Here is a 17,773-nt window from a genome sequence, read left to right as displayed (position 1 = left end):
AAGCATTTCCGTGTTTTCTTTGTACCTCTTAATTTACGACACATTTTTTTTTCATGTTTGCATTTCTCTTCTCTTGTTTAGTATACTCTTTTTTAGATGGTGAACATGTATTTTGTTGCTTTTCGTATCCTTGATCCTTCCTGTAGTTTTCTCCTTGTGGTCTGAACCCTTGAGGGTAAGGTGTTTCACATTTGACCTTTGTAAGGTTCAGTTTAACAATGTTTCCAACAGATGTGCATTTTGATAGTTACATTTTTACTCCTTTTATTCTTTGATGTCTTGTTGAACAAGTACAGTTTGTAGCTATTCCGAGAGCATGGTATGGCTTCTGTTTGAGTCATCTTGTTGATTCAGGTGTGTGTTTTTGATGCCTTAAGTTGTAAGGACAAGTAATATATGCCTATTTTGTCCCATTGGCTGTGAAATGTAGTTTGACCCATCTTTTACAGAAAAAAACCCCTTTGTTTGAAGTAGGATAATTCTGATTTAGATCCTGAGACACTGAAACAGGTTGCCAAGGGAAGTTGTGCATGCCTCATCCCTGGAAGTGTTCAAGGTCAGGTTGGATGGGACTTTGAGCAACCTGGTCTAGTGAAAGATGTTCTTGCCGGTGGCAGGGGGATTGGACTAGACGATCTTTAAAGCTTCCTTCCAACCCAAACCATTCTGTGGTTCTAAATGAGTTGGTAAGTCTGTAAGATCTTTCTGTGGTTAAAAGGGTATTTTGAAGATGACCGTTCTGAAATATTCGTGAAATATGGTCAACCTATGATTTTTCTGAGATCAGCACAGGTTCGTTCTTTATGCAGACCTGGTAGTGATGGTTAAATGCTTTCCACTCCAACAATAGCTATGGCTTTATTCTAAACAGCAGCAGCTAGTGTCAAGCAATTTTAATTCAAGTCCAAGTAAATAGCATGTTAGTGTGTTTGAGAAGAGAGTGCGATTTCAATGGAACTCAGAGTGCTTACGGTGGAAAGCAGCTAATGTTTTGCTGCTTTGAATGAAAAGAAACTGGATAGCAGTATCCCTGTTAGCTTGACAAAGCCTTGGATCAGGTGGGTGGTAAAGGAGAAAAATATGCTTGGCAGTACCTATTGAAATATGGGAGTGGGGAGGTGTCTTTTTGAATAAAGGTCAATTAAAGTTAATGGTACAGTAACCACGAACTTCAGTGAGTTCTGCGCATCATTCAGAGCTTGCCTAGATGGCTTTGGCTTTTCTGGATTTGATACATTGTATTGCATCTTTATCCATACCCATAGCTTAAGAGCCTTGCCTTTTGAGCTCACTCACTGTGGACGCTACTAGGTATTTTAAGTAGAAGTTTGTGGAGTATATTTAGACCAAATGCATAATTTTACAGGGATGTCCAGTTTTTGTTCTGTGAGATTGATACGGCTCTTGAATATACAGATGTGATAACAGAAGCCAAATACTAGGGGCAAATACTCAAATAATGCTTATGAGCTAGGGGGACAGCTAATGTATTTCAAGATCTCATCTCGTGAAACCCCACCTGGAGTACTGTGTTCAGCTCTGAGGCCCCCAACATAAGAAGGACACAGACCTGTTGGAGCGGGTCCAGAGGAGGGCCACGAAGATGATCAGAGGGCTGGAGCACCTCTCCTGTGAAGAGAGGCTGGGAGTTGGGGCTCTTCAGCCTGGAGAAGAGAAGGCTCCAGGGAGACCTTCTAGCAGCCTTCCAGTACCTGAAGGGGGCCTACAGGAAAGCGGGAGAGGGACTTTTTACAAGGGCATGTAGTGATAGGACGAGGGGGAATGGTTTTAAACTGAAAGAGTAGATGTAGATGAGATATTAGGAAGAAACTCTTTACTGTGAGGGTGGTGAGACACTGGCACAGGTTGTCCAGAGAAGCTGTGGATGCCCCCTTCTGGGATGGGGCTTTGAGCAACCTGGTCTAGTGGAAAGGTGTCCCTGCCCGTGGCAGGGGAGTTGGAACTAGATGGGCTTTAATGTCCCTTCCAACCCAAACAATTTTATGATTCTATGACGTAACTGCTTTGCTGCTAGAGGTTTGTATTACTCTTAAAGCAGATAATGTTGAAGGAAAGCTGTGGCTGCCTCAACTGTTGAGTTGTCAGTTTTGAGGAGTGAAGATGTGTCAGAATGATCTCATCTTACATGCATTGAACACATGGAAGTGGACATATGATCTGTGCTTTTCAACGATACATTGAGTAGTTGCTTTCTGTGTTTTTGAAAATGTGCATTTTCTTTATAATTGGCTTCAAAAGCAGTGAGTAAAAAAAAAAAAATCTGGCCAGATGGGAGTAGGCTCATGGTAGAGTTCCTCTGAGCAAGGCACCAAGCAGGCTCACTTTAAAGCTGATGCTTTAAAAAAATATTTTCAGGTGCAAACTTGGCAAGTTCTGCATGAATTTAAACATAATCCAGTATTTTTTATCATTTCAATGCAACTTAATTTAAAAGAAGGAAATCACTTTCTTACAGCACTTTCTTATGTTTTGCTGTAGTTTGAGCCATTTTTATCCAAGAGCTGTTATTTTAAAATTCTTTCAACATTGTCTAAAAAGTCTTTCTCCCAGTAGAGAATAATAAATGGTTACTTTAATACAGATGTTAAACAATTTTTAATGTTTTTTTTTTACTGGTCCTGTCATGCAAAGACTGAAGAACAATGAAGGTCAACTCAATATAAGGCACAGGACTTCAAAATAAATTGGGAAATATAAGAATTAGGCCTCCATATAAGAAAAGAATGATGTGACATGGGATTTTGAAAGGCAAATTGTATAGAACTTGATTACTGACAACCTGAAAAAAAAATCTTCATTTGGATGTCATTTGGCAACAAAATGGGAAATTATTAGCCAAACAAGAGAAGACAGGAATTCCTGGAAGAATGATAATGTGGTTAAAGAACTTGAAGGATTGTCCTTGAGAAACCCCATTTGTATGTTCTAATGGTATATATATTTTGCTCCCTGTTACTGAGCACTTAAAGAGAAATACAGTTCAGTTCTATCTTCCTTCCTTTTTACTTGAGATGCATCAAGCAGACAGATGTTATGGTCCTGGAGCCACGTGATTAGTGACGAATGTTATTTGGTGAATTGGATGAGTCTGTTTACACTGAGGGGAGTCTTTTCAGCTATGCTTCCTCCACCCAAAGCAAAAATCTCGTTCACATTAGTTAATTTGTAACAACATTGCTGAAACTGAGATGTACACCACCACCATGATGTCCTGTGGAGCAACTTGAAATACTGAGCTGAATATAAAAAGATGCTGATGGAAAAATATTTCTGCCTGCATCTTTGGTTCTGTGCATGCATTCCTCCTATGATTCCTCCGTTTTCTTGTGTTTGTCACTGCTGGGAGTTTTTTCACTATACTTTTTCCCAAGGACAGTGGGTTCCAAAGACTTAAGTGTCGCACCAGCCACCTTGCTCTTATCTTAACATCATTCATTTCTGGAGCTTAGTGGGCTGATGCTACCACCAGAAGGCATTATCAGCCAGTAACATCTTTGGATGGAGTGGACAGAGTTGTTGTGTAAGTCTTCTGGTGACAGATCATCTTTAGATAACTTGTGGCCTTTTGGATAAGGGGAAAAGTGGGCTGAATTGCCTAGACATGTAGATGGCTTTTGAGGAATTTTAAGGGCATGCTGCAGAGCTGGTGCACATTTCTCTGGGAAGATGCGGAAGTGTGGTGCTGTTTGTGGACATGCTGTGGTATCAAGTCTACTGGACTCTTTTTCTTGAGTCTGGCTCATCTGAGTTGATGGTCTCTGGTTGTCTTGTGCCATAGAGACTTAACACCTTTATCAGGTGTCAGTGGAGATACCCGTATGCCATTTTGGTGCTGTCCTCTTGATCATTTCTGCATGAGAGTGAGCTTAAAAGTACGTCTCTAGTATAGAGTAAGTGGCACATTTTGGTTCTGCTTAGTACTTGGAAAACAAGGTCTGGTAATACACTGTGTCACGTTGCTGAACAAATGGTTTCTAACATAAAGACTCATAGATAGAATACAGTGCATGGTGTTATAGTGGCCATGTTGGAAAAACTATCATTCTGTCTTAAAAGATGTACTTCAGTAATGCTGATGGACATACCCCTTCTTGCTTAAGAAGGGCTTTTTGCTGTCTTTTTTAAGGATTGCATAGCTGTGGTGATGGGCAACTTAGCAATTATTTGAAATTCACACAGTGTTCCAGAAACTAGTTCTCAGTCATGCTTTGTTGGAAGCTGTTGGTTTCAGCAGTATCCTGTTGGCAGTTCATATGCTCAATGTCTTCAACTACCGACAGCTCCAACTAATCATCTACAAAGAATTGGAATTTTGCTTAGTGGGAGGTCATCCAGGCTTCTCCCATGAATGTACCTGGCTTATGGGGAATCTGTATTCTGCGTGGGTTTATGAGAACTACCAAGTTCTGTCTGAGGACAGACTGAAATCTGTGAAGTCTGTTTGATGTACTCCTGCTTCATGGTTGCAAGGGCTGATGTGCTCCCTTCCATAAATTCTAGTTAAGAGTGAAGAGGGTGGGGGGGAGGTGGAAGAATCTTGACTGTTACAATTTTGAGGATCTTCTCCTGTTCTTGGAGGATGCTGAAAGCTCTTGGTATTCTTGTTCTTTCAGGGATTAGTCACGTGTTTCATCCTGACTTAGGGTACTCGATCTCACAGTATGGGTGCTGGGCATTTATCTGATAGTGATCCTGTTTCTCTAAACTGATTCTTCCTGGTATCACCAACTTTTCCACTAGTTGTATATTCTGTACATGAACCAGAATTTCCTTGTAGTATCCTATTTCTTTGCTTCTAAACATTTTGTGATACGTTTTGAAAATGAAGGGGTGGCGGTTTTCTCCAACAACCCGGTGAGCTTCACTGGGCAATCTACACCGCTTTCCAGGTGATTGGGCTGCCTTGTTCTCAGCCCCTGTGGCTAATAGGAGTTTGAGGACGTGAACAAATGTCTATGTGTCTCTGACTCATTACCTGACAGGATCCAAATGTCTTGCTCTCCATCTCCCTGAACTTCTTTTGTGCTTTTTCGTGGCAGGAAGCCTCTTGATTTATCTTCACGGGATCAAGGTCTTATGGAAGTTCTAGACTGTCTCTTTGAGTGTGGGAAAAATCCAAGGGCTTTCCTGTTGGTGACCAAATAAATTTTTGTCCACGTATGGAGGAATTACGAAACTGTTAGTATGGAACTTGTGAGAGAGCTTAGGTGCCTTGGTAACACTGTTGTGCATATTTACTATTTTGGATCTAAACAATGTGGCCACCTAGTGTTCAAGCACCTTGCCACTTTGGTACAACCAGTGACCATACAGTTTGGTCATGATGCCAGGTAGTTTTAAGTGCTGTGAGAATTGTACATGTTGACTTGAGTGAAGAGTGAATGGTTGCCGGCAGTAACTGGTGTTCTCTGAAATCTGCAGCTTTTGTGTGCTTTACTCCCTCAGTTGCTTTTTCTGTCCTCTGTATCCCAAGAATCTTTTAAGTATGTTTGAAGAGAATTGAAATGCAGGCAGGTGTGTGCAGTGCTGTGTTACGTACGAAACAGAAGTGGACAAACTACTTATCCTTTTCAGTCTGGCTGGGATGGAGTTAATTTTTTTTGTAGCAGCCTATATGGAGTGGTACTGTGTATTTGTGGGTAAAACAGCGTTGAGGGCACGCTAATGTTTTGGCTTGCACAGGTAAAGGCTTTCTCCCCCCGCCACAAGTAGGCTGAGGCAGGGCAAGAGGTTGAGAGGTGACACGTGGTCAGCAATAAAAGCTCAGGGAAAGGAGGAGGGCAGAGGGGGATGTTTGTGCTCATGGTATCTATCTTCCCGAGCAAGTGCTATGCATGCTGAGACCCTGCTTTACAGGAACTGGCGGGACATCTGCCTGCCAATGGGCAATAGTGAATGAAGTCCTCTTTTTGCTTTACTTGTGCACGTGGCTTATTCTTTATCTATTAAACTGTCATTATCTTGATCCATGAGCCTTCTAACCTTCCTTCTGTTTTCTCCCCTTCCCCTGTCTGTACAGGAGAGGGGAGTGACAAGAGGGGCTGGGTGGGTGTTTGCTTTTGGCCAGGGTCAACCCACCACACCTTTATAGATTTTTGTAAAGAAAAAGCTCCTGTGTACTTATGTAGCAGAAAAGGAGTGTTGTTTAACACTCTGTGAGGGCTGTGTCAAATTGTGGTTGCTTCTTACTGGTAGTTATTTTTTTACCTAATTTTGGAAAGTCTGGGGGATTAGCAGGAGAATGTGTACTGAAACTCATTTAGCATAACCTCTTCTGTGAGGGTCATTTGTGCCTGATCTTGGCGTTATAAGGTGGTGTGTTCAGAGATCTAGCGTAGGCACAGAAGCATTATCGGTGCATGAGAGAACAGAGGTAGGGATGTGGTGTTGTGTAACAACTTGTAAAGGAAACTGATATTCCTTCATTTGAATTTGATATTTGAATTTTAAAAATTTGTATCACTGAAAGTGAATACCATTTAAGTTCATTAATAGAGTATTTAGGAAATTTACTATAACGGGTTTTAGGTCTTTATTTTGCCATCCTACTAAACCAATATGATGTAATGAATAAAATCAATAAAATGTTGACCTTTGTTGTTGTAGAGCTGCCTTTCTTCCTGGATGTGATAGTTAAAATTTTTGGCAAGTTTCATGTCATGTGTCCACTCCTACTCCCAAATGGCCCCCGATCCTCAGTGCTGCCTGTTCTTTTGATCTTGGTGGTGTTAACAATCTGACCAACTTCGGCTGTTGTTAGTGGCGTCTAGGCAGAGCAGCAGCTGTCTGTGTGTTGGGAGCACTTATGGGGAACTGAAAATATAGGTGTTCAATGTCAATTTTTTATTTACAAATCATAATGGAACACTATTGAGCATAAAGAGTGGCATAAAGAGTGCTGGATCATACCTAAGAAAAGAGGTGAAGGGCATAAGTTTTCAAGTACACAAAGTCTCATAGAATGGAGAAGAATTAAGATTTTTCAGAATTTATGATACTCATTTTTTTTCCCTCAGAAAAAGAAGTAGAGATTAAAGTGGAATAAAGGAGAGAGACTGTAGCAGTGATGCATTCATTTAATAAGAAGTATTGGTTGATTTTTATTACTTTTAGGACCTTATATAAGAATGTTTCAAGGAGACCAACACCTGGGCACAAATTTAGAAAGTGCCAAGTGTTCTTGGTCCATAGTCACAAATACGCATTGTTTCTACGAACAGGACTAGAAAATGAGTGGGTTATCTTATAATTGGATTAGTGGCTAATACATTGAAAGCTTCTTCTGCAGCTCATTCATGAAGAATATTTTAGTTGGTTTTTTTTAGTGTCTCTTATTCTTTTTTCTATATTTCTGGCTGTGTAATTAAGTAGTTGAATGTTTAGTGTACTCCTCACCCTCTGGGGTGTCTTGCTCTGGATCTGTGTTGGTTATCTAGAGAAACTCAGAGATGTTTAATATTTTTAATATTTTGTTGGTTTAAGCAGCAGTGGATGGGATGTGAGTAATGGAGATTGGACTAATATGGGCTACAAAAAAATTTTACAATTCTTGAGCATGAGGGCACAGAATAAGAATTTGTAGTGTAATGGACACTTACAAGCTGAAACTCGTCAAGAAAAAAAGATACCATTTAGTGCAGATTAAGAGGAGGAGGTTGTAGATGGCTTTCAGCAATGTCAGTCTGAATTTTAATTTAAAAAAATTAGTCAAATGCAGACAAACATATTAATAGGTTTACTATTAATGCTGCTAATACTTAATATTAAAATGTATTCAGAAGAATGCTAGTATTTTGTAATGTAGTAATGTACCACTGTTGGAAATTTCTTCATCCGTAACTTCTCTTGCGCTGTTACTTTAAGGATTTTACAAATGCTTTTACTGTTCTTAGGGAGCTGAATTAGAGGACATACTGGGAAACTTTTCAGCCCATTTATGGCATTGAGTCGGACGGGAGAAATAGTTGGTTTTTAAGACTGTGGTGTAGTATTAGAGAACTCTTGACAGCTACATTGTGTTCTTATTTCTTGTTCACATTCAAAAGGTGATGTTGAACCAATAAGAATGTCAAAGATGGTAGAAAAGAACAGTATTTTAAATAGTCCTTGTCTTTATTACTGAAAAAAGACTGAAATAACAAGGGATGAATAATATCTAGTTAATATCAACTAATTTTAGCTATTCCCTTTTCAAAAGAAGTATTGCAATCAGTTGTTTTCTTTTTTTTCTTTATTAAGCAAAAGAAAAAAATTAGTGAACAGTAAGTACATGCTAGTTATACAAATGTTAGCACACTTTTCCAAAGTATGGGTTAAACTTCAAATGCTGTGTGTTGTATTAAACAAGTGTCATGCAAACCAATGATAACGAAAGTATTCTGGAGAAGGCCTTGTTTTATCTCTGTTAGTGCTAATTTTAAATATAAAAGAAAAGTATCTGTTGTAACTGAGCATTTCTAAATACAGGCTTTAAATATAGGACCAGATCCTGTGCATCTCAGATCTTGGGTGCTTATTCTGATGTTCTCTAAAAACTTGTTTTCTGTAAACTTTTGATTACAAACATTCAGATAAAAAAAAAACACTGTTCTAGAGAACTGTAAATCTTTATGTGCAGACAAATGTAGAATGAGTTTTGTGTTGTGCTTGAATTTGTGTAAGCTTGTACAGGCACATATCGGATTTCCTAACAGGATCAGGAACCTGTAAATGAGTGTTAAAAAGATATACGTAGCTGTGTATTTTTCACCCGGCTTTGTTTGCGTTGGTTTTTGTCTCTACATTGGTTTTTGTTTTCACTGCCTTTATTATTTTATCTTCTCGCAGTAATAGTGAAGGTTTTTTGTCTTGAGATATACATTTGTATACAAGAAAAGTCTATTAATCTGTATTATGATATTTCTGGAGGAGTATAAGTGTATTGGTGTAAAAGCTGTACAAAAGAGAACTCTGTTTTTTGGGTTTTGTTTTTTTATTTTATTTTTTTTTAAATGTGTTCATTTTCCAGAGCAATGACAACGAAGAACGCCTGCAGGTTGTAAAACTTCTAGCAAAAATGTTTGGGGCGAAGGATTCGGAGTTGGCATCTCAAAACAAACCACTTTGGCAGTGCTACCTGGGGAGGTATATGCTGGTTTTGTTCCCTTCGTAGGAGGGGAAAAACATTAAATGAAGTATAATTCAACCTTGTTTGTTTTTTTCTTTTAAAAGTGAGACAGCTAGGTATGAGTTCCCTCCTGCTGCTTTATCCGCAATCTGACAGATAATGCTAAAGAGACTATTTTCACGTACATCTTCTGCATCTGCGATTCTGCAGAGTGTACAATTACAAATCATCCCTTTTTAGTTCATTTTTTGTAATGAACTTTATTGCCATTGTCAAGTAAAAGGAATAGTTTAGTTTAATTTCTTCACAAGTGAAACTATTCAATGATGGATTAATTCTAAAACAGCATCAAATGACATTCGCAGTATCTGATGGTATTAGAACGGGTTTTGAGACTTTTATGGACAGTGTATAATGGTTTCAATTTTTTTTTTTTAATGGTAGGAGTGCCTTAAAAGAGGTGGGTAGTATTTACAATGCTGCAAACACAGTTAGTCTTTTGTTTTTGAAAAATCTGCCAGTTTGAGATAGAAAATATAGCTGGAGCTTGTAGTCAGGAGGAACTTAAGTATGGCTACTATGAACTTAAGTATGGCTGCTATGATGAAAATGTTTTTGATTTGAATAATGAGGATAAATTCTATAAATTATTATAAATGCAGTAGTTTATAAATTAGCATTCAATTGTATCAAAACCAGAGTCCTCAAAGAAATGCTACTGTTAAAAGTATGGGAAACTTAACTGAGGGAAGGCCTTTTGCTTGAAATTATGTAACTATTTAAAACATTGCATGTCATCAAAAAATACTGGATCTAATTGGGCCCAAAGGAAAATGCTTCATTGCGTTATAATGCAAAGCACTGTGAATACGTGCAATCTGTTGTTCATAATTACTATTTACAACTAATTATGAATCACATACATGTGTTTACTTTTTCCAGGGATTTTAACTAGGTTATAATAGCTGTGTTATTAAAGGCACCATTCTTAAAATCTCCTGATTTTGAAAACATACCTGGTTTTCACTAAAACAGTTATTCCTTAAAGCCTCTTTATTTGATAAATAAGCATTTCAACAGCAATAATGTTCTAAAATTTGATTTTTAATTTGTTTAAAACCAAGCATTTTGAGGAAACCTTGAAAATGCATTTAATTTTTCAAAAGAGTTGTTTGTAACTGTCATTACATAAAGAGTTTTATTATAAAATTACTTATATCAAAACTAAACATGAGAAAATACTAGTTTTCAAGCATCAAACCAAATTCGGTCTTTTGAAAGGAAAACTTACGGAAGTTGAAGTGATCCATCTCAGAAGAAATTTGTACTAGGCTAGGTGCCCATTTGTTTGCTGTCTATCATACAGTTTAAAGAGGGGACAAATATCACAGTCTTAAAACTTTTAGTTGCTGATACATGGTTCGTGGTTAATTGTGTGGAGCATTATAGAAGAGGTAGTTAAAATATGTCAGACATCCTTCTAGTAAATAGTTGTTGTCTGCCTGGGAGTTTTTCTGGTGTACCAGGAGAGGATATTTCTCTTCATGTTCAGAACATGAATTAATAAATAAGTACAGGAATTTTTTCTTAAGCTAAAGACAGTCTACTTAATACTGTGAAATCAGAGATGTTTTATGCATGTAACTGCATGGGGAGCATAAAACTATTTTCAGAGGTATTTGAGATTGTGTAGAAATAAACTAATTGCTTTGGTAGAAATGTTATTTTTGTTGTTGTTGTAATGCGTTGTCTTGTTTCTAAATAGGTTTAATGATATCCATGTACCTATTCGTCTTGAATGTGTGAAATTTGCAAGTCACTGCCTTATGAACCATCCCGACCTAGCAAAAGACTTAACAGGTACCAGATTTGTTATAACATTAAAATACAATTTAAAGTCTCCTGGAAAAGCCATGAAGGTTAGTTGTAATCCTAAGTAACATTGTCAGATGTTGTGGAGGACGTAATTGAGGTTGGACTTCTAAGTCACAGAGTCCCTGCCTTCAGTGCTGCTTCTCAGGCTGAGGAGATTGTACATAAAGAATTCCTTAACCAAAGAGATCACTCTCCCTCTCTTACAGTAGTTGCATTCCCAGCTGCTGTTGAAATTAAGCACCATGGGATCAGGCAAAGACAACCTGGCTAACCTAATGGTCATGGCATTTATTAATTAGGGTGCAGAGTGGAGATGTCAGTTCCACAAAGCTGAAATGTGTAAATATTATGCAGCCACTGTCTAAAACATAAAACCAGTCCTCCTAACTGTGACCACAGCCATTGATTCCTGTTCTTTCAGATTAAACACAGCCTGTAGCTCAAGACCTCTAGGAAGAAGGCAGCTGACATAGATAGAAGCATTTAGTATTTGTTGCTCACGATGTCTTAATGAAAAAAGTGTAATTAGAGAGAATGGGTTGGCTTGGTTTTTTTCCCCTCAAAGTGTATATGGAGACTATCTCCCCCTTATCAATAAAATCCTACTTCTTGTAATTTTTTGAAGGTAGTATCTTTGTCCACTTGCTCTAAGGAGGGAATTTAAAGGGCTGTTAAGTGCGTGGGATTGCTCTCCTGCTTGCTGAGTGTTTTGTCAAGTTAGACACAAATACAGGCAGGCTAGAGTCACCCTGTAATTATTGGTATTGTTAAGCCATCCTCAAAAATAAAAGTGGTTTCTGGACCTTTCCTTGATGGAACGGTAAAGATGTTTCCTCTCCGATTATCACAATTGTCTTTTCAAAGATTATTTTTTTTTTATTTTTTACATTGCGGAAAGACTTTGTGCCCCCTCTAATGGTATCCTCTGGGAAATGTAATTTTGCTTGCGCCTCCTCTCTCTCCCCACAGCGCTTATCAAAGTCAACTTGTTGAAAAATTTCTCTGACTCACTGGTGTTTGAGACCAGAATTGTTTTGTGCAATGGCATTGTTCTTCGTTTGTTTTAGTTCATTATGTGTTCCTGTGGAACAAAACAGTTTTTTAAAAAAAGTCTCATTTGGATTTCAAATTTCATAACCGCCATAATTGCAAAGCTTTATTTCTTTATGTGCTCTTTTGACACTTGTGCTGATTACCAGAAATGTTAATGGCCACTATTTCAGATGAGACTTGAAAATTTTCACTGGTCATTGAACAGTAATAAGAGAACAGTAACTTCTGGTTATTTCATTCAGAGTAAACTTTGCATTTTCAATGTTTCTTAATGTTCTCAGTGTTTCACTGATGTGTGCTGTGTATAGTGATCTTAATAACTTTTGTGTGCATTTTCCTACTTGTTTGTGCTTCTAAATCAACCTAAAATACGTACTGCTAAAAAGATAAATGAACTCTGCCATTTCATTTGTCAGCTTTCTAAAGTGACAATAGGCAGCTAGCATGTTTGACCCTTACAAGCAGAAATCTTTAAATGTTGATAGTATAAAATTATTGATACTACCAAATAAGTAGCAATGGTCCAAAATAATCTAGAAAAATTGCTTTAAGATGAATAAACTAGGATGTGTCTAAATAAGCATTGTAGCTTGGTCAAAGAGCGTGCTTTTGAACTATGTCTCTTGATTTGTCCTTGCTTACAATGCTCACATGGCTCTCACTGTGGAGTGTTCCTGAGCAAGTGAACTAGTTTCTTTGTGGATAATACAGAAGTTGTGGTCAGGAGTGCAACTAATGTGCTCCAGCAGCCAAAGGAGATGGAGTCTGCAGGAAGAGAGTAGCCTCTACCCTGAAGTTAGACTTTAAAATGTATATAGTGTGGTTATCAGGTTCTCAGCACTATCTGTTCTACTCTACAGATCCAATTCTGTTCAGTTATAATAGTTGCTAATGTAGACATAGCCTAAGTATTATAAGAAATAATAAAAATAAAAATGTAACCCCATAACTCTTATTTCCATAATGCCAGAAATACAAATATTCTAAGCAAATATAGTTTTACTGACATTCCAGTTAGAGAATACTATTGGTTTGTTACTGTTGCTTCTCCAAATGGTAGAAAATAATGTATTCTGCTTCTGTCAGTTGAGTACTGTCTAGAGAAAGAAAAGAAGCTGAAGTTGTATACTTACAGTGAAATACTTATTCTGTTTTTTTTCCAGAATATCTTAAAGTCAGGTCACATGATCCTGAAGAGGCCATAAGGCATGATGTTATAGTATCCATAGTTACTGCTGCTAAAAAAGACCTTTTGCTTGTCAATGATCACCTGCTTAATTTTGTCAGAGAACGAACACTGGACAAGCGGGTAAGACATAATTAGTACTAATGATGGCTCTGTGTTATATTTCTAGTCTGTAAATCAGCTTTTTAAAAAGCAGTGCTTCTAAAAACTGCTGAACTAATTTTAAAAAGACAAATGAAAACCAATATAATGCAAAAAATTTTGAAGTGATTATTTAATGAAGCATCTTTTGCCCCTGACTGGAATGACACATTTTTTTATTGTGATATATTTTTATTTAAGATAGTATGAACCAAAAAAAAAAACCCTAGGCTGAAGCACAACAATGTTGTTCCAGTTGTGTAGTTCTAGTAAAATTTTTAAGACCCTTGTAAAACATTCTAACATTTTTCATAAGAAATTCTGCAAGCAGGTTTCAAAATGTATTGTAGGTTACTGATGAAAAATGTTCCACCAGTTTACCTGCTTTTAATTAGACCATTGGAAGACTGCAAATCAGTGTAGTAGCATTCAAATTTGAATAGTCTTGAAATTTAGTTTAGCTATGTTTCGTTATTTGGTAAAATTTGAGGTTTGTTGATTATGTTAAAGCATGATAAACAAGGCTGTTGATGGCAAACTTTTAAAATTTTAACATTGTCACCTGACTTTTTAATTTGGTGACGTGCTTTCCCCTGTTGCGCCTGTAATACAATTGCAAATATTCAGTATAGACTGCGAGAAAGGGTGTTGGCTTAAATTTGTCACAATTCTAAATTCAAGGGGCATACTTGCATAGTAGTTACTGATGTTGAAAGATTTAGCATAATAGATATGATGCAATATATGTCCTATTGAAAGTGTTGCACTTAGAACTCAATTTAACTTTTTTGTAAATTAAATTATTTTGGCGTAGAATAGGAAATACCAGGAAACTCTACAGTCTTTTCGGTTTTGAGTTTTGAACTGCTAAACTGGGTACTATTTCTTTTTCTCAAGTGGAGAGTGAGGAAGGAAGCTATGATGGGACTTGCACAGATATACAAGAAATATTCATTACAATCAGAAGCAGGAAAAGAAGCTGCAAAACAGATATCATGGATCAAAGATAAACTTCTACATATATATTATCAAAACAGTATTGATGACCGGTAAGTCAGTCATGAAAGCTGTGGATAAGTGTGGTAACTTACTATGCAGATTTGTTTTTCCTTTGTGCTTAAGTGCTAACAAGAAGGAGGAGACTTGGTAATGCTGTATGTTTTAATCCGGTGCGTAATCTTATACAGCTGCAGCCAAATGTTGTCCTGTGTTGTTCTTTTCTACTTTTTTGGCCTTAAAAAAGAAAGAAAAAAAAAAAGAAAAAAAAAAGTGATTCTAAAGGGTGAGATAGGTTGGAATATTTCAAAATTTTTACCTGTATTCACCACTGCTTCAGTAAAGGAGAGTTTTGTTTATATTTCAGTAGCTTGCTAATTTTTATGTTAAAATTCAGTAAGTAAAGATCTAATGATCTTGCTTTCAATTTGTATGTTGTTCCTATACGCTTTAAAGATAAGTCTAGTACATGTAGTGACAATGGTTAAGGCATCTCTGCAGAAGGTTAGTTTTGCTGTACTATAATAGCCATGAATTAGAGCCTTGTCCTGGATTTGTGGTGAAAGCAGCGCCTCTGTCATAACAGCTATAGCCTTGTATATGGTTGTTCATATTGAAAAATAGATGGTTGCACGTGGGGAACTAGTTTGGGAACTAGTCTGCCTTGACTAATCAAGGCTGTCTTGGTGGCCTTGGAAATGAGCCTTTGGCCTTCACACCATGATCAAATGCAAATGGCATTGCAAACCCGTACAAGTCTTTTCAAAAACTCGTGGCCTCAAAAAGTCATCTCCAAAATAAGCAATTATTTCATGGTACCATGGAAGTGGATGGAACTGTCTGGATCTTCAGATCCAGTCTTACCCACTCACATTTTTCTTAAACTTCAGGATCTTTTTAAACTATCTGGGTTTGGGTTTTGACCACCTGCTCCAATTGTACATAAGGATTTTCTTCTATTTTCTAGCCCAAACGTACATATTTTGGTGTCTTTTTTTTTAACTGTTTACTCCGTTCTGTTAATATTGACCTCAATTTGCGAAAACATTGGGCCTTCTTGGTATTTAAGATTGCAACATGGGCATAGGTTTCCTTTTGTTTTTTCTTCTCAGTCTTTCCTAGGCACCTGGCAGACCCAAACCTTTCTATCAACCTGTTTCCAAATAAGGAACTTCTGTATTATAGCAGAAGCTTTTAATAATTACCTTGTGAATGTACCTGCGTTTTTATTGTAGAAGCAAAAGAAATGGGATAAACTGGGAAATGGGCCAGGGAGGGGTGGAGGGAAGTCAGCTCCTTCTAACTAGTATCTGAATTCTCCTTCTGGGCTTTATGATAGTGTGATATAATCAACATGATATTTCTTTTTTTATTTTAGGCCCACTAATTTGAATCAATTAATAAATTTACCCCAATACTGACCTGTAATGAAATTCACTGATAACGTATCTTTGGGCTGATAATTAAGAGACATCCTTCTCTAAAATACTTTGGTTCCTGTCTGGATTAATATATCTGATTTTGATAATGTCATCTCTTAAATGTCCTACTGCTAACATTAACATTATGTCTTCTGTAGTGATGCATTTTTATTTAGTTTATGCTTTTGTTTAGTTTATTTGAAGTTTGTTTGATTTATTGGAACTTAAGTAACTTGACTTCTGGGTTTTTGAATAACCCTGTCTTTATATGCAGCAACGAATCTCTAGATAGGTCTGAGAATTTTTGAATGAATGTTTTAGCAATTCCAGGCCACTTTCTTCCTTTACAGTTTAAGTTTCTTAATCCTGTCTTTCAGATTACTTGTTGAACGCATCTTTGCTCAGTATATGGTCCCTCACAACTTGGAAACAAATGAACGAATGAAATGTTTGTATTACCTTTATGCGACACTGGATTCAAATGCTGTGAAGTATGTGCTAATTTTGACTTCTTGCAAAATAGTTTTTAATACAAATATTATTAATTTTTGTTAACTAATTAATAAATTAGTTCTAAATTGCTATGAGTAGCCTAAGCTGGTGGACAAAGTAGTATGCGAACTATCAGAAAGCAGAACCTAGCAATAGTATCTATTTTTCAAGTGAGATTTGGAAAAAAACCTAACAGGGTGTTTTCTAACAAGGTGTGGTACCTTTAAACCATAAACAGCTAAAAAAAGTAGTGTCAAAGATCTGGAAAGAAGCTTGAGTGCATGTCAGTCCTTTTATGTCTGAAAAGAGCATAGATAGTAGTGTTGACTAGTCCTAGATCTTATCTGACAACTTCTCAGATAATATACTCCTCGTTTTAGCAGCCAGGATGACTTGAGTGGGAAGGAATTACTTGTTTATCTTTCCTCCTTCAATATGCGTTTTACTTACGTTACATGCCTTCTTCAGCTTAAAATGGGTACAAGCACATGAATTTGACTAATAACAGTTTTGCTGCTGTAATGTTCACAGTTTGATTGAATTTAGTTATTTTTACTTTGTTTTTCATTTAGTCAGTCACTTGAAAATCAAATACAGTTTTTTTTTCTTTTCATGAGAGAGACTATAGAAAAAGTTTTGTATATGAAAGAATGGCTTAAAAACCTCCAAAGCCTTCAAATACTACAGAAACTGATGTTTGAATCCCCCGCATTTCCTGTATTACCTTCCTAAAGATATTACAACTGTAACAAACTAAAATTAAGAATAGTATATTAAAAATAAAAAGTTACCATTCTAGTAATTTTTAGTCTAGGCTAAACAAAAATGCAGAATGGATTATTTTCAGTACTTGTTATTTCAGGCAACAAGTAACTTCTGTGTTCTACAATTTTCACAGCAGTAGTGCTCATTTTAAAGACATAGTATGTTCAATTAGTTATATAGAACTGACTTACTTGTGGATTCTGGAAGTTTTTAAAATTAAACTATGGCTTGTTATTTATTTATATAGCTTATTTTTCCTGGAAAATGTTCTAATTTTCAATTTTGTCAAATATCTCTAATGCATCTCTTACAAGTGTAATCATCTCCACTTTTCACAATTTATTAATCCAGTAGCTGGTTTCTGTGTGCAAGAAAAACATTATTTTGATGATAATCTTAAACATCTGCTTTACCCTGCTTCTTGGAATGTTTTTAGAAGAGTGATTTCAGGCTTGTACAAATGAGTTCTTTCTGGGCCAGACATCAGTTACTTCCTACTTCTTTCAAAGCCGGTGTAGTTAAGCATCTGAAATAAAACTTGTTTCAAAATCTCACTTTGTTCTACTCTAATACAACCAATTAAATTTTCCATACCATGCCATTAAGAAACATTTAGTCTTTGCTTGCACAGAAATGGAAGTTCAGCTGATAAGCACATTTGAGTCTGAAGTTGAAAAGAATTTAAAGGCTTTTGTTGGACATTTGTGTTTTTTATTG

General features: G+C 36.7%; 1 protein-coding gene across 3 annotated transcripts in view; it reads left to right on the top strand.

The window, feature by feature from the left end:
* The window catches only part of PDS5B (PDS5 cohesin associated factor B), a 128,987-nt gene that overhangs the window by 48,963 nt on the left and 62,251 nt on the right, over positions 1-17,773 (top strand). For all 3 annotated transcript variants that reach the window (XM_068422769.1, XM_068422779.1, XM_068422760.1), the window contains exons 9-13: positions 9,029-9,144; positions 10,893-10,987; positions 13,219-13,364; positions 14,280-14,431; positions 16,177-16,290. In XM_068422769.1, coding sequence (XP_068278870.1) covers positions 9,029-9,144; positions 10,893-10,987; positions 13,219-13,364; positions 14,280-14,431; positions 16,177-16,290 — 623 coding nt within the window. The remainder of the gene's footprint in view (positions 1-9,028; positions 9,145-10,892; positions 10,988-13,218; positions 13,365-14,279; positions 14,432-16,176; positions 16,291-17,773) is intronic.

The sequence above is a fragment of the Nyctibius grandis genome, chromosome 2, assembly GCF_013368605.1.
Source record: "Nyctibius grandis isolate bNycGra1 chromosome 2, bNycGra1.pri, whole genome shotgun sequence".
NCBI lineage: Eukaryota > Metazoa > Chordata > Aves > Nyctibiiformes > Nyctibiidae > Nyctibius > Nyctibius grandis.
Note: the sequence above shows the minus strand (reverse complement) of the source record. Positions and strands in the feature narration are given on the sequence as shown.